This window comes from Mastacembelus armatus, chromosome 21 (assembly GCF_900324485.2).
Source record: "Mastacembelus armatus chromosome 21, fMasArm1.2, whole genome shotgun sequence".
Lineage (NCBI taxonomy): Eukaryota > Metazoa > Chordata > Actinopteri > Synbranchiformes > Mastacembelidae > Mastacembelus > Mastacembelus armatus.
In genome coordinates, this window is record NC_046653.1 from 16,558,705 (window position 1) to 16,580,103 (window position 21,399).

The 21,399-nt window shown below is 40.3% G+C and overlaps 3 protein-coding genes across 6 annotated transcripts in view; 1 reads left to right on the plus strand and 2 right to left on the minus strand.

Moving 5' to 3' along the window:
- Window positions 1–4,832, plus strand: part of gsk3ba (glycogen synthase kinase 3 beta, genome duplicate a) — a 28,212-nt gene extending 23,380 nt beyond the window's left edge. Inside the window, exons 8-11 of one of the 3 annotated variants that reach the window (XM_026295299.2) lie at window positions 86–193; window positions 907–1,093; window positions 1,341–1,439; window positions 1,977–4,832. In XM_026295299.2, coding sequence (XP_026151084.1) covers window positions 86–193; window positions 907–1,093; window positions 1,341–1,439; window positions 1,977–1,996 — 414 coding nt within the window. In that variant the 3' untranslated portion in view covers window positions 1,997–4,832. The remainder of the gene's footprint in view (window positions 1–85; window positions 194–906; window positions 1,094–1,340; window positions 1,440–1,976) is intronic. The other 2 variants (XM_026295297.2, XM_026295298.2) reach the window with 2 other exon arrangements.
- Window positions 4,833–6,409: 1,577 nt separating this feature from the next.
- On the minus strand, window positions 6,410–14,047 carry nr1i2 (nuclear receptor subfamily 1, group I, member 2). Of its 2 annotated transcripts, none has more exons than XM_026296551.1 (9): window positions 13,883–14,047; window positions 12,222–12,412; window positions 10,919–11,049; window positions 10,485–10,654; window positions 10,074–10,372; window positions 9,812–9,957; window positions 8,382–8,498; window positions 8,114–8,219; window positions 6,410–8,030 (listed from the first exon to the last, which is right to left on the minus strand). In XM_026296551.1, exons 2-9 carry the CDS (start codon window positions 12,404–12,406, stop codon window positions 7,886–7,888), a joined length of 1,299 nt encoding a protein of 432 aa, XP_026152336.1. In that variant the 5' UTR covers window positions 12,407–12,412; window positions 13,883–14,047; the 3' UTR covers window positions 6,410–7,885. The 2 variants fall into 2 exon arrangements, with proteins under 2 accessions (XP_026152336.1, XP_026152335.1); XM_026296550.1 differs by having other exon boundaries at window positions 13,879–14,047.
- A 253-nt stretch (window positions 14,048–14,300) lies between these two features.
- On the minus strand, window positions 14,301–19,675 carry cfap91 (cilia and flagella associated protein 91). The gene is made up of 17 exons (XM_026295722.1): window positions 19,515–19,675; window positions 19,345–19,421; window positions 19,030–19,187; window positions 18,757–18,837; window positions 18,524–18,580; window positions 18,254–18,429; window positions 17,887–18,064; window positions 17,091–17,248; window positions 16,810–16,962; window positions 16,586–16,698; window positions 16,383–16,496; window positions 16,219–16,290; window positions 15,973–16,119; window positions 15,671–15,892; window positions 15,400–15,548; window positions 15,194–15,285; window positions 14,301–15,059 (listed from the first exon to the last, which is right to left on the minus strand). Exons 1-17 carry the CDS (start codon window positions 19,600–19,602, stop codon window positions 14,860–14,862), a joined length of 2,235 nt encoding a protein of 744 aa, XP_026151507.1. The 5' UTR covers window positions 19,603–19,675; the 3' UTR covers window positions 14,301–14,859.
- Window positions 19,676–21,399: the final 1,724 nt, after the last annotated feature.

Genomic DNA, 21,399 nt, shown 5'->3' on the forward strand with positions numbered 1-21,399 from the left:
AGTCTTGATACATGATACTAAGCAGTCTGTTATGAATAGCAGTGAAAGACATAACATTGCAAGCCATGTGTCGTGTTCTGTCCAGGTTCTCGGCACCCCAACCCGAGAGCAGATCCGTGAAATGAACCCCAACTACACTGAGTTTAAATTTCCCCAGATCAAGGCACATCCTTGGACTAAGGTGAGTCAACAGGTACAGGAGCCCTTTTACTTCTCTAAAATCAACCGTTGCATCATCTCACCATGCTTCTTTTTCCCCACACGTGCATTTGTTGCTCCACAGCCATCCAAACTCACCTCCTCCACCCACGCAGTCTGCTTAACATATTTTTAGAGAGGGTTGATGATGTGGAAGCAGTGTCGTCTTCGTTAGAGCACACTTTAATGAAACACAAGGGCTGAACTGACCAGAAGTTTGACCACTAGTGCTGCTCTGCTCAGTCGGTCCCTACTCTGCTCTGCTTCAGTCTGAGAGTGACATGCTGTCATACTGGTGCACGTTTTGAGTCAGATGATGTGTAAAACAGGTGCTAAAAGGTTAAGGGACATTCTTGCTTCCTCTGACCTTCCCTCAGCAGTCCCACCAGCAGCTCTGCTATTGGATAACAGACTCACCCAATCAGGAGACTGTAGCAGGGCTCTCAGGCGCCCTGCTGTGGTCAGTCTCTGCTACTGTGTTCATACAGTTCACATACTGATGTTCACTTGGATGCATTCATTCACTCATTCATACACCTTCATACAAATCTGTTATATTTGAATGAGTACTCCAAAGATAAATACTTCATCTTATAGCTCCATGTTCATTTTGTGTGTATGTTACTCCTGGAATGTCTTGACAACAATGTTGTATAAATTTTACGTGAGCTCTTTTGACACCTGCCTTTGTGGTTTATTGTCACTCAGGTGTTCCGGCCGCGTACGCCTCCGGAGGCGATCGCCCTCTGCTCTCGCCTGCTGGAGTACACACCCACGGCCCGCCTCACCCCATTAGAGGCCTGTGCACACTCCTTCTTTGACGAGCTGCGTGACCCCAATGTCAAACTGCCCAACGGGAGAGAGAAGCCCTCCCTCTTCAACTTCACCACCCAGGGTATGCACATAAAAGTGTCGCTCAAGCAGAATCCATTAACATGTACACACAGAAAAAAAACAAACAAACATATAATGTGGTTTCTAAATTATATAGTGGTTAAAATCATAACTTGATTTTATCAAAGATTACCTTCTTGAATATTTTCTTAACTATCATGTGGGGCATAAAGTGTTGGTGTTCTTGTACTTAATGGATGTGTGTTTACATATTAAAAACAGAATATATTTCATTCTTTCGCTTTCAGAGTTATCCAGTAATCCATCTTTGGCCTCTATACTCATCCCTGCCCATGCCCGCAGCCAGGCCACAGCCTCTACCCCAACTAACGCCTCTGCCACCACAGGTTAGCACCTCACCTCCTCCACTGAGCCCTTGTTCTCTGTGATCAGCTGTATTTATCAGTTTCAAGCTGTTGTACTGGTTTCTGTTGCTGATCACATGGAAAACGTTTTTATTCTCTGATGACCAATGTATTTAATTATAAGGTGCTAAAAGTTTACGGTTATTCACTTCATACTGAAAAGCACTGTAAGCACTAAATGTTGCTATGTAAGTAGTAGCTTTGAGCAGAGAGAGTGGACCTAACTAACATACTGACTCAGTTCTGCACATTTACACCTGTGACCTGCTCAGTACACCCTGTAGCTGTTGGTCACCGAGCAGCTCTTTGGGTGTTAAGGGGCTTGCACCTAAGCCTGAACTCACAGCAGTAGTTAGAGGAGAAACTGAGAACTTGCCTACATTTTCCATTTTCTTGTGAAAAAGTCTGCAGTTGGACAGTTTGTTGTCAGGCTTGTTGACTAATGTACACTCAGACCTTTACTCTTATGGTCTCTCTGTGTCTCTGTCACTCTTCTTCTACCTATCTCCTAACAAAAAGATCATCTCCTCCTCCTCTAGATGGCAGCAGCACAGAGCGAGGTCCCAGCACTACCACCGCCTCTGCCTCGGCCTCCAACTCCACCTCCTGAGTCCACAGACCACCCTCCCTATCCCGGTCTCAGCCCCAGCCCACGGCCTCTCCATTGCCTCGGCCAGGGGGTGAGCTCTGCTCAGTTCTACTCTGCCCTGCTCTCCTCCCTGACAGCAGCGGAGCGATGCTGATGCAGTCCGGGTTCAACAGCTAGCCAACAGCCCATTGCCACGACCACAAACCAAGCACCCCTAGTCTGCCTCTGTAAACCCCGACTGGCCCTTATCAGGCTGTTTGAACTCTACTCCATTGTCTGTCAAAGATGTCTCTACATGCCCTTTCAACAGAGGAGTAAAGCGCAGGGCCAGAGGTGTTTTCAGCTGTACTATTGATAAAAGTACACTGTACATGTATACACAATGCTAGCCTGCTAATGTTTGTAAGAGGACAATCTGTAGAAAAAATCCTGAGCTGTTCCCCGTGGCCCTCTCCCCGTCTGGCCTTCTCCTTTTGTCCTCCCCCACTTTGTTCCATTTTTCTGCATCTTCATCCTCTGACCTCTGACTAGTGTGCCTCCTGGCCAATCCCCCCTTTGGTTCTTCCTGTAGTGCATGGCCTGAGTATGGTTAGGATCACCTGGGGGTCACCACACCCTCTCACTTCTCACCTCCACTTCCGCAGACAAGGCATGAGGCTCATGCACGCGTAAACACACATACACACTCAAACACACACGCACACATCCTGACACATGGATGCATGATGATCCTGATGTATGTGGAAAGAAGAAGTCCACTTGCAGGGGCAATGTTTTTGGACAGGTTACTTTATTTCTTCTTTGCCTGGGGTTGTTTTTAATGGTTAGCAAGCTGTTTTACTCAACCTTGTTTTAAATTTTTGTTTCGTACTCCTGGGCAGATGATTTTTTTTTTTTTTTTGGATTGCCATGTGCGATGGATGTGACATGTATCTGGTCCTGTGTGCTTGTATAATATATACATACAATACAAAACAAACATGCATACATACACAGTTTATATATTACTTTTCCTTATGTATAAAAAGTATATATAGATATATGTATATTAACTACAATGGTTCAGAAATCATTTATGGTGAGCTCATATCTGGCAGAGCAGTGGCAATATTTGCTGCTGCCTAATGACATTAGATCTAGATAAGGTGGTGTTTTTTTTGTTTTTGTTTTTGTTTTTGTTTTGTTTTTAGCTGGAGTGTGGTTAGATTCCAGCAGTCACTTCCCTGTTCGCCCGTGTTGTCTGTATTAAGGCTGTAGATGGATTTAGAGCACCGCTCTATTCCCCGTCTTCGTACCGACTCTGTCTGTAACAGTGTTTCTGTGACAGTGCAGTGTCTCGACAAACATGTGCCCCTGTCCACTATTTCTCCGTCTCTGTGAAGAATTCAAGATGTTTCTTAAATCTTTTCTTTCCTCGACCCTTTGAAAAGTCGCCGCGGTGGTTTTAGGCTCACCTGTGACTTTCTCATGTGTTGTGACCACTGACTGAAGTGTTAGCCTAGCGTTCTTTCTCCTCCACCCTGTCGCACATAGAGCCACTTGGTACAGTCTGTTGAAGCGTCTTATTTACAGAGAATACTCACTACATAAAAAAAAAAAAAAAAGAAAAGAAAAAAGCTGAATTTGTATATACAGTATAAATGCTCCTTACCAAAATTCTGACTTGTATGACTTGTATGTTGTTTTTTTTTTTATGTTGTTATGCTGATTATTTTTTTTCCATGTTGTGTTCAAGGTATGTATATATGCAGACCCATGTACTGTTTATGAGCAAAAACAAAGATGACAAAGGGTAGGAAAAGAAAGAAAAAAGATTAAAAAAAAAAAAAACGAATCAGGGCAAAACTGATGTTGTTTATGGATATTGTAGATGATGATGATGATGATGATTATGATCAGCTTTATCCAGCCATATGTTCAACCTTACCTGTACAGTACAGTAGATGACAGCTGTATTATTGTAACAAGAACTAGTCATGTATAGTGTAACTATAGTTTGGAGTGCCTTTGCTTTCATACACCTTCGCCTTGTTTCCCCCCTCACCCTGCCCTGCCCAAGATATTGTGACTGTCCCTTTGGTGCTGTTGAATGTCCTGCTATCCTGCAACACTCTCACAAAATGCACACACACACACTTTTCCACTTGATTTTCAATCCCCTCCACTCACATCTTTCCTTTTATCATTGCACAATTATTGTAATATATAAACATTATGAATTGTAAGGATATGTTCTTTAGCTAAAGATACAAGTACACAAGTGTTTATTTTGGTGTTTTAACCTGGACACACATGCACGCACAAACATGTAGACCATGGTCCTGGCACAGACTCCAGGGCTTGCAGTGGGTGTGGGGGTGTTGTGGATGGCAGCAGGGGTTAAAAAAAAAAAGGCCTCATATACTGTATATGAACAATACAGTATGGTTTCTGTATTACTCACAGTGTTGGTTCTGTTACCAAAGCCAAACTATGATGTAGTTGTGATGAACCATCCTCAGAGGCAATAATGTATTCAGACTCTCTTTTCTGAATATTTTGTTATTTCTCTGCCCTCTTGCTTGTTTCTCCTCCCCGTCTGCACATTTGGGGGGAATTCAGTAGCACCTAAAGGGGTCGAGTCATGTAGCCTTTCTCCTGTCTCCTGCTTGCTGTAGTTTTGCATTCGTCACCATATTGTTACCCGCCACGAGAAAGTCTGACTACTTCACCCTACCTGTAACTCCAGTTCAATAAAAACACCACAAAAGTTACCAAAAAAAAAAAAAAAAAAAAAATACAAGCAACAACACAAGTTCATATGCTAGTGTACTATACTGGCATAATGGCCTAGATGCTAACTGGTTTTAACCTGGGTTGAAGAAAAGAAAAATCAAAAAAATCATACAAAATACTACAAAACATCCTGTATAACAGTACTACTACTTGAATGCCTCTGTTTGTGACTGAACTTTTTTTTTTTTTTTTTAAATTTCATTTTTTGTTTTTTTCTTTTGTTCTGTGAAGGTATGCTAAATGTGCGCCTCTGTAAATATTCCCTCTGCGTGCTCTGAGGAATAGTTCCCTGGTACTGTAATTTGCATTAAATAAAGAGTAGGATAGCCTGGAAATGATTCTGCTTTATCTATTCCATTTTATTTGAGTGAGCATACACTTTATGTATATAATTAAATTAATTTTGTTAAGCAAAACTCATTTCAGGGGTGGTATATATGAAGATGCTCAGAGTACAGATTGGGTTGCTAAGTAAAGCAAAAATTTAAGAATAATACCATTTCCCTCTTACTTTTGGATACAGAATAAAATCAAATATTTACCTTTGTTCATAAGCTGTGTTTTAGCTCTGGCACATTATCTCTGCAGATCTACTGTTAGCTGACTGAGGTACATTGGGTAGACAAAATACTAATTCTTTATAGTACATCATATTTACTCTGCATACCATCTTTTCTTTGGCTCTTCTAGTTTGGACACAATAAATAACAAAAACAGGCTTAGAATCAGCATATCAGCACCCATAGGTGTGAAGGTGGTCATGGCTCAAGAGTTAAGGTTGCTCATCCACTATCCCAAAAGGTTGTTGGTTCAATCCCCAACCTCTACAAGAACAGCAGAAGTGGGTAGTTATTCCATGACAGTGTGTGTATGGATTAATAAACACATAGTTAAGTGTAGTTCATTTTTAGTAAATTGTGTGGAAACCTTATTTATTCAGGCCCAGTTTTAGAGAAACAACTGTAACAACTGTCAGCCAAGCTCTTTATTATAACACCAGCAGGTTGGCCCCCTATTTACTGACATCCTTTGTATAACCACAGTGGGGCACTGTTTGTCTAGATGACATGAAGTTACAACCAGTAATATACTTGAATCTGTACAACATCTTTAGCCAGTTTTATTTGACATTATTGTATAACAGAGTCGCTCACAAGTGGTATTTTGCAAGTTCAAGTTAAGTCTCAAGTCTCTTATGGTTGAAATGTGCACTCTATCATCTGCGACATCCTTCCCACTGCTTAGAAAACTGCACTGATACTATATAGCTAAGGGAATTCAAAGCATGTACTGCATTATCAACATTCCTTTATCTATTAGCAGCGATATCAGCACTGATTAGTTGTTTGGTAGAGGCTTTCATTCAACAGGCTACCACTCACTATGAAAAAAAAAACCCTTAACAGAACCTATTAGAATAGAATACACACCCTGACAAAAGTCTTGTCGCCTATCCACATGTAGTAGGAACAACAAATAATAACTTGACTTCTAGTTGATCATTTGGAATCAGAAGTGGCTTAAACGAAAGGCAAAGGTCTCTAGATTAAGCTTATTTTACCAAAATAAAATCTTATCATGCCGTGATTTTGAATTATTTAATTAGGACAGAAAGGTCAGACTTGTCACTTAACAGAAATAATGTACAGAACATAAAGTCATGGTGCAGTGGAAAAAGAGTTAATATTGTATATGACTCCCATGAGCTTGGAGGACTGCATCCATACATCTCAGCAATGACTCAAATAACTTAGTAATAAAGTCATCTGGAACAGGTCATCTTGATGACCTGGGCCTGTCATGAACCAGTTTCTTCAAATCTTTTTCTTATCCTTCCACTTGACGTTCAGATACATTAAAGATGTCTGCCACCTCAGCAGGAGACTTGGTCTTCCGGCTCTTGATGCTCAGCACTTTGATCTGTGGTTGAATCTTTGGCATGCTGTCAGGTCAGGATGCATTTCGAATGAAGGTTGGGTGTGCTGGGGTTCTTCTTCTACACACCTGGGAATGTGTTAATTACAGTATTTGTCACAGGTGACGCTCTAATCTGTGATTAGTTGAATCCTTTAAAGATGTGACAAGACTTTTGTCTAAGCAAAGTCTGACCTTTCTGTCCTAATTAAATAATTCAAAATCACGGCATAAGATTTTATTTTGGTAAAATAAGTGTAATCTAGAGACCTTTGCCTTTCGTTTAAGCCACTTCTGATTCCAAATGATCAACTAGAAGTCAAGTTATTATTTGTTGTTCCTACAACTTGGATAGGCGTCAAGGCTTTTGTCAGGGTGTGTAGGTAACCTCGAATGCATGCCCTGTTTGTGTAATAAATGTATCTGCTCAGTGTGTTATTTCTTGTATTTTTCACAGTTGAGAATGATATTCAGCTCCTCAAACATTTCCTAATGTCTATGTGCTGAAAAACTAAAAAAGTAAAATAGATTCTTCACAGGTCCCAATCTGGAGTCCAACTGAAATCCCAAGTCTACTGAGGACAAGTATGAAGTCCAGTCTCAAATCACTGTGTGTGTGATTTAAGGGCTGCTTAAGTCCAAGTCCCTGCTGAAGAACATTTTTGTTTTCCACGACAGCACGAACACAATTAACACAGCCTGAGATATCAAATACAAGAAGCAAGAACGGAGCTACATAACCCTCAAATTGAGAAAAAAGCAAATGAAAGTGTGTGTGAACAAAGTCAATTATTCAATCACAGACATGCAATATGTAAACATACAACACAAATGACAAATCCACCACAGTTAAAAACAAATTTGTGAATCTTTACACTGTCTAACTCATGGTGTCTTTGATTTGCTGGTAGTGCAAAGAGAACAGATCTTAGTTACACTCCAGCAGGACTTGATTCGCTCCGACTGTGATGTGAACCATGATCTTCAGCTGTTCAGGCTTGTGTGCAATCTGTGCATAAAGCCATTAAATGACAATTTTTCTTCAGTATTTTGACACTTTTGCACAATAATACTTGAACTATTTTTCAGTTTATTAAATAACAGACTGCTTGAGCTGTCTGTGTACAGTAAAAGCCTATATCAGATGTCATTAGGGGCTTTTACTGACCACCTCTATTATGAGAGGCGAGATATCGCCAGGCTGGATGTCCTGGATCTGCAGAACCTGTTTGCTGTACTCCTCAGCCATTGTTCTCATCTCTGTAAGACAGGCTATCACTTTGGGATACAGCAAGCTGGAGATACAGAGAAGACGAAGGCAGATAAATATGTGAAATAATCCAAACTGAGTGGGCTGAAAGAGGTACTTGTCACTCACTGTTTGTCTGGGTCTGTTCTCTTGCATTCGATCCAGGTTTTAAGTGTCAACGCAAGGTTTTCGTAGAGTTTGTCTATCGCATCGTGTTGCTGCACACCTGAACGATCTGATCGATCAAAGAAAAACAAATCTGTATTAATGCACAGCAGCTTCAAACTGAGCGCAACTAAAAAATAAACATTTGTGTGTGGGTAGGTACAAATGCTCATTGTTGAAACATTTACAGAGTTTATAAAGAGAGATAAACTGAAAGAAGACTTGCTGCTACCTGGAGAAAACAGAGACATGGCCTGCATGAGAACATATTCTTCCTCCTGGAGGCCCAGTGTTCGCAGTGTATGGTGAAATTTTAACAGTGGCTCCAGCAGAAGCTGCTGAAAACCCGCTAAAACACATAAGAACAGAGGTCAATGACAGTACAGAGCACGCAGTCTATTTTCAATGTCTTTTAAAAGTTCAATAAATGCACCAGATAACTACATATCTAAGGCATATCTTATACAAAGAAGAATCTGAGGCTGTATTTACATTGCCATTTTTCCCCCCAATCACTTTACTGATGATGTAGCTAATGTTGCTTAAAATATGTATAAGGAATATTTTTATTAGGCCCATTCTTGACTCTATATAGTGATATATTTCAGTTGCTGAAAAGTTAACGCCCATCCTGCCTCTCGGTAAACTTCACCTATGTTGTTTGAAAAGGAGCCAATAACACCGGTTTGACAACATTCTGTCAAGTGTTTCACCAGGAGTCAAGTTACATCTATAAGAGTGTGCATGAAGACGTGTAAGTTCACATAACTTATAATTACTTGCCTGCTCAACAATGGCATCTACAGTATCTACAAACCTTGCTAAATATGCCCATTTGCATTCATACTGGGAATTTAGGCCTTCATATATAACTTTCAGGTCCAAGCAACTAACACATCCAACACTGACAAATCTTAATCAACAGGGCCAAAGATCAAGGTGGAACCAAATGTGCACTGAAATCAGCTGGAGGTTTTCTCTGGACAACCTTCCGCTGTGCTGCCTGTGTTAAAAAGACAACTGTGGACTATCTAACAGAAATATTTTATCTACACTGACTCGACCTGTGCTCCGTCATCACAACAGCGCTGTGCGTGTGTGGTTTTCACAGTCACCGGGACATACAGGGCATCTACAAAAACAACTGTCTGTATCGGTTTGTGGACTATAGTTGTCTTTAGAAATGCGCTCAATGCACCAGGGGAAATACAGACATGAAGACTAAAAACGCAGATGTTAAGGGTGATATTGCTCTCAAGACCCCTTGTCTTGGAGTCACTGTGGACTGGCATTAGATAAAACAGAAATCTGTCTCCTCAGTGGGATGTGCAAGTTACTATGGCAACTGGCCCGAGAACCATAAACATCTCTGAATACATAACAGAAAAGCTTGAACAAGAAAGCAACATGGCTATCCAGATAACAAAGCAAAAGTTGTTTAGTATGGAAAACAGCTGACCATGGCACTGTGTGCCGTTGCAAGCAGCTCCTAATTTATAAGCATATTCATTGCCGACTATTTTAATAAACGATTTTTATTGATTAGTTGTTGCAGCCCTATTTGCATCCATGGTACACATTTTACAATAGAAACAGCAAAGCCTATCCCTGTGAGTACAAAAACATGCTTGTACTGTACTTGTACTGTGTTAGTAGTCTCACCTCGTACAGCATCGTCTATGCAGTACGTAATAGGACCACATTCCCAGTTACTTGTCTTCATGTTGAACACCATGTTGAAGCGGATCTGCATAATTTCAAATGTGGCTCCCTTTAACAGAGAAATCTGATCCCCTATGGTTAGAGACCTAAAAGAAACCAACGTGACACACAATTAACAGTGAGAAAGGTCCTTAGAATACAGATTAAGCATTGAAACATAATGACTCTGACACGCCGAGTATGCACTGAGGCACACATTTACCGGAAATCCTGAAGACTTTTGGAGAAACTAATGATGTCCTGAATCATGTAAGTAGTGAGGTCCATCACATGTGGAAGAGCAGTGAAAAAACTGCTTTTTCCAGCTTCTGTGCCCTCTTGGTTCTCTTGTTTTGCAGAGGAAAAACTGAAACTGAAGTATAAAGAGGAGGTGTAGGAGCAGGAGCAGGAGCAGGCACTAGCTGATGCGCAGGTGTCTGCTGGGGAATTTGCCTTTAGGTTAAAGGACTCTCTTGCGTACTGGTTGTACTCCTTTACAGGAAGCACAAGCCTGTCTATTGGCTGAAAAAACAACAAAAAAAAACAAAACAAAAAAAAACAAAAACAAAGTCAGTCAGACAAGTTCAAACAGTGAGGATGATGAACACATTCATGCACCCAATGATTCACACACCCTAAAGCCATGGAAGCGGGAAAATTCTGAGTCAAATGTGGTGCGGTGACCACAGAGTAGCTCCTGAATGGTTTCTTTCTGTTGGGATGAAAGTTGGATTGCTGCGTCAAGCATTTTTTTCTTCTTGATTCGGATCCTCCTCTCGAATACCTCCTCTTCAGACATGACCACTACAGTGACACAGAGACACCTGCATGTACTAGATGTGACCAAAGAAGTATCGATGACAGAATATATCAAGTTTTATATTTTTTCATTACTCCTGCAAGAACTTCTGTTAAATTATGTTGAAATATTACAGAAAATAGGAAATAATGAACACTTTCTTTCTTAAGGCTAACACAAAAGTCTGAGACACGTGCAACAACAGTATAATATTACAAATAACCTTTTATCTCAAAACAATAAGGGATTATTTGTTGGATGTTACTTGCTTTCTTTGCGCATGCCTATGGCCTGGCATTTACGGAAACGACAGGCCTGACACGACCGCCGGTTGTTTTTAGTTATAATACATCTATTGAAGAATGGACAGTGGAGCTGCGTCGACCTCTTTATGGCACGTCTGCATTTATTTAAAAAAAAAAACCACAAACATCGATCTGAGGTTAGAAATCACACGTACGCAAACAAATATTATATTGGATTATTAGTCTGGGCCACACATGCACCAGCCTGTGAATAATTCATGAGTAAATGGGAACAATCAATGGGAAAACAAATGCATAGACAGAAATCAACTCAGACAGTAACCTTTTGTCTCAGAAATGCAAAGCTTCATGATCACATAGGATAAAAGCAGTGTATCTAAAATAATGAGTCACAGACAACCACAGTCTGCTCTTTCAGGAAAACGTGTGTATATCTGGTGGCATGGAAACAGGTAGAGGTTCTCACTAAGGAGGAGGACAAAGAACACATGAAACCTGTGAGAACATCACAGAGAAGAGAGAGGAAAACTACATCGTGTGAAAATATTCTGTCTGTACTGTGAAGACAAATATCAGATAATAGGTAGGGTACAACATTTGCTTATTTCACTGAAACACAAAAACAATTTTATGCCAGAAGGTGCAAACAGAGATTATTACTTTTTAGGATTTTTTCAGCATGTTATTCTTCTGTTTTTTATTTTTTGTCAAACCTTTTATTTTATGGTTATACAGCTTGTCAGTGAAGGACAGAAATGTCGTTAATGTTGTTAGTTTACTGAGAATCAAATCCAAGAATCTGCAAACATCCACTCATTAAGAAATCAACAATCAACTTCACCTTGGTTTTTGTAACAGTGATTCATAAAATGTGCTTGGGCAACTGAGGAAACTGAAAATCTGGCTGAGTATATACGTTCTTGGTTTCAAACCTACATAACTCGATTCAAGTGAAAAGCCTTCTGTCACCTCTCTCCGATATCGTTGACTGTTATAATAACCACCATAACCACAACCACAAAGCAGAAATACAGAACAGAGTGTCAGTGACTGGAATAAGGGAAATTAATGGTCTTATACTTGTAGAGTGCTTTTCTACACTGAAGTGCACTTAAAGCACTTCTACACTATTTGCCCATTTGTGCACGCAATCATACACCGGTGGAACAGCCACTGGGCGCAACTTTGACATGTAGACTAGTGACGCCAGGGATCGAACCACCAAACCTTTGGTTCTTGGCTTGCCCATTACTTCCAATTACGCAATGTGTGTCAGAATGATGGATGGTGAGTTAAACAACCTTACCTGAAGAAACCCTTGCAGCCTTCGCAGGTCAAGGCATTGAAGTGGTAACCCCTGGCCAGATCTCCACACACACTACAAGCTCTGGGCTCCTCATCTTCTGAGACCTTCCCTTCCTCATCATCCTCTTCATCTTGCCTTGTGAGGGCTTCACAACTGGTCTGCACTCCAGTGGCCTTCTCACTCATTCTCACCTAATGGATAATCGGATAATTCTGGCATCAATAACTTCATATTGATTCAATTCATTCGCAACTTTTTTCTGTAACAAGTGGCAACGATTAACAGAAATTAGGTTTCACATCTAGACCAACACAGTGAGATCAAGCTTACCTGTTCCGGCAAAAAGAAGTTACAGATTTACAATATAGATTTTACAATATTGCAAATAGTTTACAGAAGCCACAGTACTGAGCTCTTGCCTTCAAACAATATTGCGAGTGAATCATTCTCTCCCATTGTGTTTTTAATAAAAGCGCAGTGATGCTTAGTGGAGTAATTTAAGTCTATTAAAGGCCTTGAATCATAACCAGTTCCTTGAAGCTGAATGGTCATAGCGAGAAACCTTTTCAGACTCTGTCAAAGACTATTAGGTAACACCAAGTGCTCTGAAGTGTCCGGAAATTGCAGTGCTGCAGTACAGTGAGTGCTGCAGTTTTCAGCAGGACTCTGAGTCACAATAAGGACACTTATTACATCCAATAAGACCTAATCATGAACCGTGTTGATCCATTAAGTCAGCAGCGGCAGAAATCTTTTATGTTTTATGATTAAGCATGAAGAAAGTTTAGAGCCACTGATGCTTCATTGTCATTTGATTTCAGAAAAGTAATTTCACTGCAAGTGAAGGCTGTAACGTCCAGAGACAGACACTAGACACTAGTTTCTCATGTAGGGTGACCAAAACCTGTAAGACACCATTCACCTGGACAAATATGTCTATGGAGCTTGACTGTAAGTCCAGTCGGCTACTTCATCAGGTCCAAGGCTGCTTCCATGTTGATTTGGGGTTAATTTGTGTCTGGATTGAAGAAACAGTACAGGCCACAGTGCAGCTAAACCAGATCCAAACACATGAGCTATTTTATTTTCTGCAGTCACATAACAGTGTTAGAGATTTGTATTTTAAACGGTTTAATCATTATAAACTAGTATTGTTTCAAATCTTGAAGACAGTAAACCTTACAGAAAGCATCTGAAGTTTGACCTGAAATGAGTGATCTGCAAATATAATATTTGCAGTGTCAACAAAAATATCAAACAAGTGACCCCACCCACCCGTGTATTCTGAAACCACTATCGAAAGGTGCATTTTCTGTAGACAGTGTGTAAACCCGGTGTCAGTGTGTGTCTTCGACCTGTACACAAACTCGAGTAGGTAATTACCCTACCTAACAGCCGTGTGCTCTGGAGAAAAGGCGTCGACTCACAACAAGCAGCGTCTAAAACCAACATTACTTTGACCAGCGCACCTTTAGGGTCAAGCCTCAGACTTTACAGCAGTAACACAACAAGCTGAAACTTTTGGTACGTTCCAATCATGTCAGAGGCTCAGTGACAGTGTTCGGATGATCACCGGAGAGACTTCCTTTCCTACCTCTTCTTTCCGTGAGTAAAGGTCGAGGTTTAATAAAACTGTGATCGAGATCATTCAACTCACTGACTTGGTGATTCCAGATGTCCAGACAGCTTTATGTACTCCACACGGTTTCGTTTCTGTGCAGCTGATCTACGTGGGTTTCCTCAACAGGTGACATCTATACCTCCCAGCTGGACGTGTTGTTTGATGTTTCATATAGAGTTGGCTGCTACAAGCACTCCTGGCTGCAGCCCTCGGGAAGGCGGGGTTAGACGTCCAGAACCGCCCACGTCGCAACCGTGATCTCTGCTGCAAAAGATGTTCAGATTTTTATTTTCAAAGTTGCTTTTTTTTTTTTTTTTTAAATTTCATACTGCTGTTATTATTCAATTCATTCATTTACCTGTATGGGATAAGTGAGTCCAAACCTTTTGAGTGGTAGTGAGCTTCACTAGTGGCCCTCTAGTGTTCAAAAATCATTCAGTAAAAGGCTTTCATGTTGACAGTTACCAGTTTATTAGGTACACCTAGCTCTAGCTAAAGCAGTTCAATTAAAAAGTTCTGCAATAAAGTATTCCTCCATCAATGTAATGTACAGTTCTTCTTTTGATCCAACTTGGCCATTTTGAAGCCATAGTGACAGGTGCTTCTACTATTCTGCCTGCCCCATTAATTTCATGGAGTGTAGCATAAAAACAGAAGTGATGATGTTATGAAGACTAAAGAATCTGGCTATATTTTGAAGTGGAGGGGGCACCACTACAGAAATGCAGACACAAGCTCTTGCTTTGTAATTAACTACAGTATAAACCCATACCAAGCTCCAGGTCCCCCATAAGGAAACGTAGCTTCTACTATGATCCCTTTCAAAACAGGTGGAAACATACTATACATTTTTATCTAAAACATGTATTGTAAAACAAGTACTGTCAATTAAAAAAAAAAAAAAAAAAAAAAAACTAACCCAAAACCCACAACAACGCTCATGAAACTTGTAATGAGTGGAAAAATGTAGACATTTCATTACACTTTTATATATTTTAAGTCCACTCTTTCCTCAGTTTAAATGTGGTGCTCTGCTTCACTCCCCCTCTCCTGCTCCTCTTCGCTGATCGTCTCCTTAGGGACTCGGCTGGAGATCTTTTCAGAGGGAGCGGTAATCTCTGGTTCCTGCAGAGAACTAGGAAGGGTCCCAGAATACTCTGCAGTCCCCTGAATGATACTCCGAGCTGCCTTCAAATGACTTTGCTGCCTCTGGTGCACTGAGAGACAGCACAAAGAAAATTCACAGAAACTAAACAAGTTATCTGACTTTATTATTTAGTTGCCATTTTTTGTTTGTTTTTACACATTGGAGTGGAGTGGTGACAGTGACAATGACAGTGGAGTCACGTACCTTTTTGCCTTATACTGATCTTCTCGACCTCTGGGATAAGAAAGCTGTACACCAACTCTGAGACAATCTCCTCTGACTGAAGATTGTTCCGGCTACTCACACACACACACACACACACACACACACAGAAATGATTTTGGTTTATTATGTTTGGGTTTGAGCTTCTGAATACAAAACTTCAGCAGACACGCTGAAGTGCACCTTACCGTTCCTCCATGGCATAAGCAATGTCATTGACCTCCTTTGCTATCCTGTGGATCTCGTCTCTGGCCTGCTGGTAAGCTGTCTGCTCCAAGGTTCCCATGATGATGTCTTCTAAATATAAATCCACAGTTTCCTGGTGTATCTGCACCACCTGTGACACAGTGTTAAGAACACACACACTAAGTATTAAAATATGTGCATGTACATGTAGCATATATATTATTCTTAATCTCCTTAGCATACTCATAGCAGAAAAATTTTACATATACACACTTGTCTGAAGATTTCATCTTCTTCTCTGCGTCTGCGCTCCTCCACCTGTCTCCTTCCACTCTCCTCTGCCTCTCGTAGGCGACGGTCTCTTTCAGCCAGCAGAGTAAAGGCATGGATCCGGCGCTCGTCCTGCAGTCGTATCAGCTCCTTGGACAGAGTGTCAAACAAGTATTCAAGCTCTGCACCTACCACTCCGACCTGGGACGCCTCCTCTTGAGAGGTCTGGGTGGGGAAAGAGAGGGTATGATGAGATTGCTTGGAGTTTGTAAAAATTTGGACATGAATGTGTCATTGTGTTTTACCTTATGTATATTTTTGTCTCTCTGTTGTTTTAGAGTGGTGACAAGCACTTTGTCTGCTTTCTTGAGCTCCTGCTCCTCTTTTTGCAGGGCATGAACAGTCCTCAGTTCCTGGATGAGCTCCAGATAGTTCTCTTTGTTCTTAAACATCTGAACAAAAAAGAAAATGTGAACTCTGTGCGAAATGCATTTCACACAGAAACAAAAAAGACACGCTACACATATATGTGCATGCAGACATGCCCAGACCTTGTACTGTATACTTCTTCCTCTCAGTAGTTTCTGCAAGTGGATCACTGCAAGCTCTATCTCCTCCTCCCCCTAATGAGGGACATATACATTGATTAATAAATGGCACCTCTTTACATGTAAGATGAATTAGTTTAGTGCTAGGGTCAGAGACATTTGCTGACCTCTGGTGGCTCTTCCAATGTGGGAGTGACAGGACGAGGAACAGGTTTCTCCTTCTTGACAAGAAAACGCAAAGACTTTTCTGTCAACTGCTGGTTCATCTCATCCCTCAGAACCTGTGGAGGCAATTGGATGTCCATGTGTATGTGGAACTTACATGTTATACATGATATTCTGAATGAACAGTGTTTCTTTTTTGCTTTACCTCGTATTTTTTCAGCAATTCTACTGCTCTACTCGCAGGGCCTTTTGGTTTGGGTGTTTTCACTCTTGGATTGAGTTCTGAGGTAAAGAGTCCTGCCTCTATCTCCAGCAAACCTATGATTAAATATTCAAAGCTATAATAACAATAAAGAAATACTGTTGTCTCTGAGATTCTATTCTGGGAATTAACTTTTTAGTTTTGTCCAAAAGCATTTAGATACAGACCTTCATATGTGTCTAAGTAGTGGCTTTTAAACTCATTGTTGCTCATTTTCCTGTGTGTCTGAGAGATGTTTGTCTTAGAACAGTATTTGACAAAGCCATGTCGGTCTAGCTTTTCCTCCAAATTTCTCCTTTTAGCTTCCAGTTTTCTTAATGCTTTAGACCCAACAAAAATAAAAAAGACAAGACAATTTAGACGAAGCAAAACAAAGTCTTGAATATACAAAGTCTCGAATCATATAATAATGAATCTTATGTTTGTGCAGAAGCAGCAGTTGTCTTACACCTAACATAGTCATTGTGGCTCTTGTGTAGTTTGGTGTCCTTGTCTTTTTGTTGCTTAGAAAATATCTGGTTCAGCCTTTGAGTTTTGATTTCATTCTGGGACTTGTCTCTCTGCCTCAGCAGGTCCTTTAGCACAGCAAGACGAGCCTCTTGCAACCTGGTCATCAGCCCCAGAGAGAACATTGCAAGAGAGCAGGTTTTGCATGAAAAAAAAAAAAAAAACAGCAGTAACATGAAAGGGGATAAAGGAATCACCATTAATACTTAATAAGCCAACAGCTAGATAGGCCCTATATATCTTTGTTTATACACTTATGCACTTGATTAAGTATATATTAACCTTAATGACTATAGTCTTATTGAAGAAACTTTGTTTAAATGAATATGTGAACATGTACTCCTTCTGCTCAAACATCAAGTAACATTTTTTGGCCACTTGGGGGCAGTGAGAAAAAGTAATAACACTGACATTGTGAGTGTACCATAAATGATACTGACGAGAACAGTGAAAGTCAACCAAGGTAGTGAAATAGAAAACCAAAACAGTGCACTGAATGAGCTGTAAAAAAAAAAAAAAAAACCTTTCAGAGCTGATGGAATCTGCTGTGTCAGTTGACAGTTTCCTGTCAGTTCATTACTAGTAACCCTTTAATTCTTAGTCTTTTGATCAATATTGACTATAAATAGTAACAATTGTAACTGCTGCTCATATAAATAACATTTAACATTTCTAACTTTTGCATCCACAGTGGCAAAGTTTGCCAAAGCTATGATACATCTTGTGCTTCCACTCACTTCTGGATTTCCCCTTCTCTGAAAGCCCACTCTTTGGCCTCCATCTCCTCCATCATACGCCTCCTCTTGTCAAGCTGATTTAAGTCATCCAGTGGAGGAAGGCTGGCTTCCCAAACTCGTTTTGCACGCGCTCGCTGTATCATTTCTACTTCTGCCTGGCCTGCTGGCAGACCATGTCCTGTAGGGAATTGTTATCAAGAGATGATTTAAATACAATTTGCAGAGGCCAGAAGAGGCATTGGTAAGCAATTATAAGATACTAAGGTCGGGGTAGCTTAATTAGCTGCAAAGGTCCTGCAGATTATGGTTTTAACATGTTAAATATACACTGAAATCTACAGTATAACTAATAAAGTTGATCTCATACCCCAAGTCAAAACTGCTAGTTGCAGGAGCTCTGAGGGACTTGTTCCAGGTTTTATCACATACTCAGGGCTGTATGGGTCTGTCTGTGTTTCACTTTCCCTGTAGTCTGTCTGGACCGCAACTGTGCGGGTGGGCTGTGGCTCAGCATTCATTCTATCATTGATAACAAATTCCTCTCTGAGGCGAAAAAAAGAGAGAATATCCCTCTACTGGCAAAAGGCGCAGAGCAAAAACATCTGATAAATTCAAATGAGGAAGCTCTTGAACTTACTTTGGCAAAGCAAAAATCACATCTGGAGGAACCTGCTGTGTGAAGGGAATCATAGGGCTAAATGAAACAGAATGGAACACCATATCAAAGAGGATGTTAATATTTACAGTCAAAATGTGTTATCTTTTGTAAACTGAGCTAGTATCTGACAGAAGCAACTGCTACACAAATAAATTAGACTGAGTATATTCCACTATATTCGGAGCTTAAGATTGCAGGCTGGCTAATCAAACCGTTTAAAGTATTTCCAACGATCAGCTCCGGTCACATGGCACTCCTCCCTTTTCAGCCATGACTGAGCATTTGGAATAACCCTGTTAGAAATATAATTATGAATCACAAACTGATAAACATGCCGAGGAACACACTTTATGTTTGTAATGAGCAACACAGTTAACCTTAAATCAATACAACTCAGTAACCACTGCTGCGCTTGCTGCTAGTTATAATAGATTAACCTATTATAGTACTCTAGAAAGGGTTAAAAAGGTGAGCCTTTGTGTTACCCAGCTAGCTGCTGCAATGCCTCTTTGCGTTGTTCTGTGTGGCCTCGCCACCGACGATCAATAGAGGCTGGAACTGGGTCTACAGGGTCCAGCTGAACAGTACACCGTGGGTGATGGGACAGGTTACTGAACATTGACCCAAACTTTGGCACTCTCCTCTGAGGGAGGAGAGAGAAATACTCTCAGCATCTGCATTTTACATTCACTTCATTTCTGTTTTTGGATGGATTTATTTGTACTAATGCTATCACTGAAGGCATAATATTGGAAAGACCACCAATATTTCACAGGGGGACAAATTTGGAGACAACTTACGACTCGGTCCCTGGAGGCATAGGCCTTGAGGCTGGACCTCGCGTGGTCAGCATCCGATGACACTGTGTAAATTGGATCTGCATCGACAGGTTAAAACAGTTTAAAGCTAGCGTTAGCCAGTTTTCAAAGTTAGCTTAGCTCAAGTCAGCCGGCGTTTTAAGTTTACTCACCATACAAGTAGTCATAAACCCGCTGTCGCCTAACAACTTTATTCGCATCATTTTTCTTAGGCACTGTGCGAGTGACAGATACGCTCATGTTCGTGTTTCAATTAAAAACCGTGTTTTCCGTCGGATTCGACAAGAGCGATCTCTGCGACCTGTGCGGCAGTTAGCACGGTAACCATGGAGACGGTAAACTGTTGGTTACAAAGGAGGTGGTTGGAGTTAACGTTGCTTGGCGATTAACAGTTTGAACACCAACCTGAAACTCCACAAATGATCGACAACTGGGCTAAAACTACGTCATTTCTTTGATTAGAAGTCAAGGGTACAAGCCTATGTGAAGAAAAAGGTGAACCATGGATAGTGATCAACTACAACTACCAATAAGCATTTCGGTAACAACCATCCAATCACCGGGTTAAATTCACTCGCTTGCAAACCTCGCAGTACATCCATATACAGTATTTCTTTGTTTACTTTGTCTCATACTACTACTACTACTACTAATAATAATAACAATTATTATTATAATAATAAACTTATCATTCAAATAATATTTTAACAATGAAAAAAGTATATAATTGCTTTCCTTCACCTCTTCTCTGAAGAAGACCTAAAAATATAGTAACCATGTAGATTAATAATTCTTTTCCTGTCCCTTTCCTTTAATTTTCAGAAGACATAGTCATTGTTTTTAGCGCATGTGCTACATCTCTCTTTTTTTTTTACTCGTCAGAACATATTTTTGGGTAGCAAAACAGACTTTGGCTTCAACAGGAAGTTAGTGTTATCAAGGGGAAACAGGGCAAATGTGAAACAGAGGAGTATCTTTTCTCCTTTTAAAGTCTGTGGCTTATTGATCCATTCCATATTTGAAGAACACAGCTGACCAAAGCGACACAACTGGAACATTTTGAAATCCTGTGGAAAAACTAGTTCCTTTTTTCCCAGTGTGCCAGCTCACAGTCAGCTGAGCTTATGCTGTGCATAAACAAACGCTGCCTAATATTAGAGCTTAGAAAAAGAAGAACAGCCTTGGTTATTGTTATAGCCTAGCATAAGTTACTCCACACATTACTTCCTCAGATAAGTGGCAGTTTTTGAATCTTATGACCATCAACTGCATATATATTTTATGCAAATAAATTAGGATGTTCAAATGGTGAGTTAAGTCATATATTGAGTGTATAAAGTGCAGTTTTTCTGTGATGGTGCATAGACAGAATGAGAATGAAAGGGAAAAGCTGAATTTTCATTGTTCATCCGGCCTATCCGTTATGAAAATGCAAACTGCATTCTGGTCTTATGTGGGACAGTTAATCACAATTGTCATTGTACGCTGAATTGAAGACTCATGAACCACAAACTCTGCATAGAACTTGCAGATCATAACCACAGCCATGCAAGATAACTAAGACGTGTACCGTCAGTTAATCTATGATCGCAAACTGGGGATATAGTCAGTAATAACACCTGTGCCCACAGAGACAGTTTATAATCAGTTTATGTAAGCAATTTTGTGGAGGCCTAACCTTTAAAGAACAACATCAGCAGTTAGGGATCATAGCCACTTATTTCAAACTTGAGTAATAACGAGTGTTTTTATGAAATCTATAATACGCATGTTCCTATAGTGACCGGTTTATTAATCCTCATCGAGCTAAAATTAATGCGGTCTAATTCTAAAGTATTGTCATAAATCTTACCTTAATGAAGGTTATAGTGTAAATTTAAGATTTTGCTGTTTTAGAGAGGTTTTAATTCGATTTTATGGTAATGTCATCTATAGTTTTCTTTACAGTATAGTTTGTAGTGCTGTAACATTTTTGTTGTCTCATACACAAAGGTGTTCCTGACATTTTGTTTACTCCATTCATATCAGTGAGGGTCA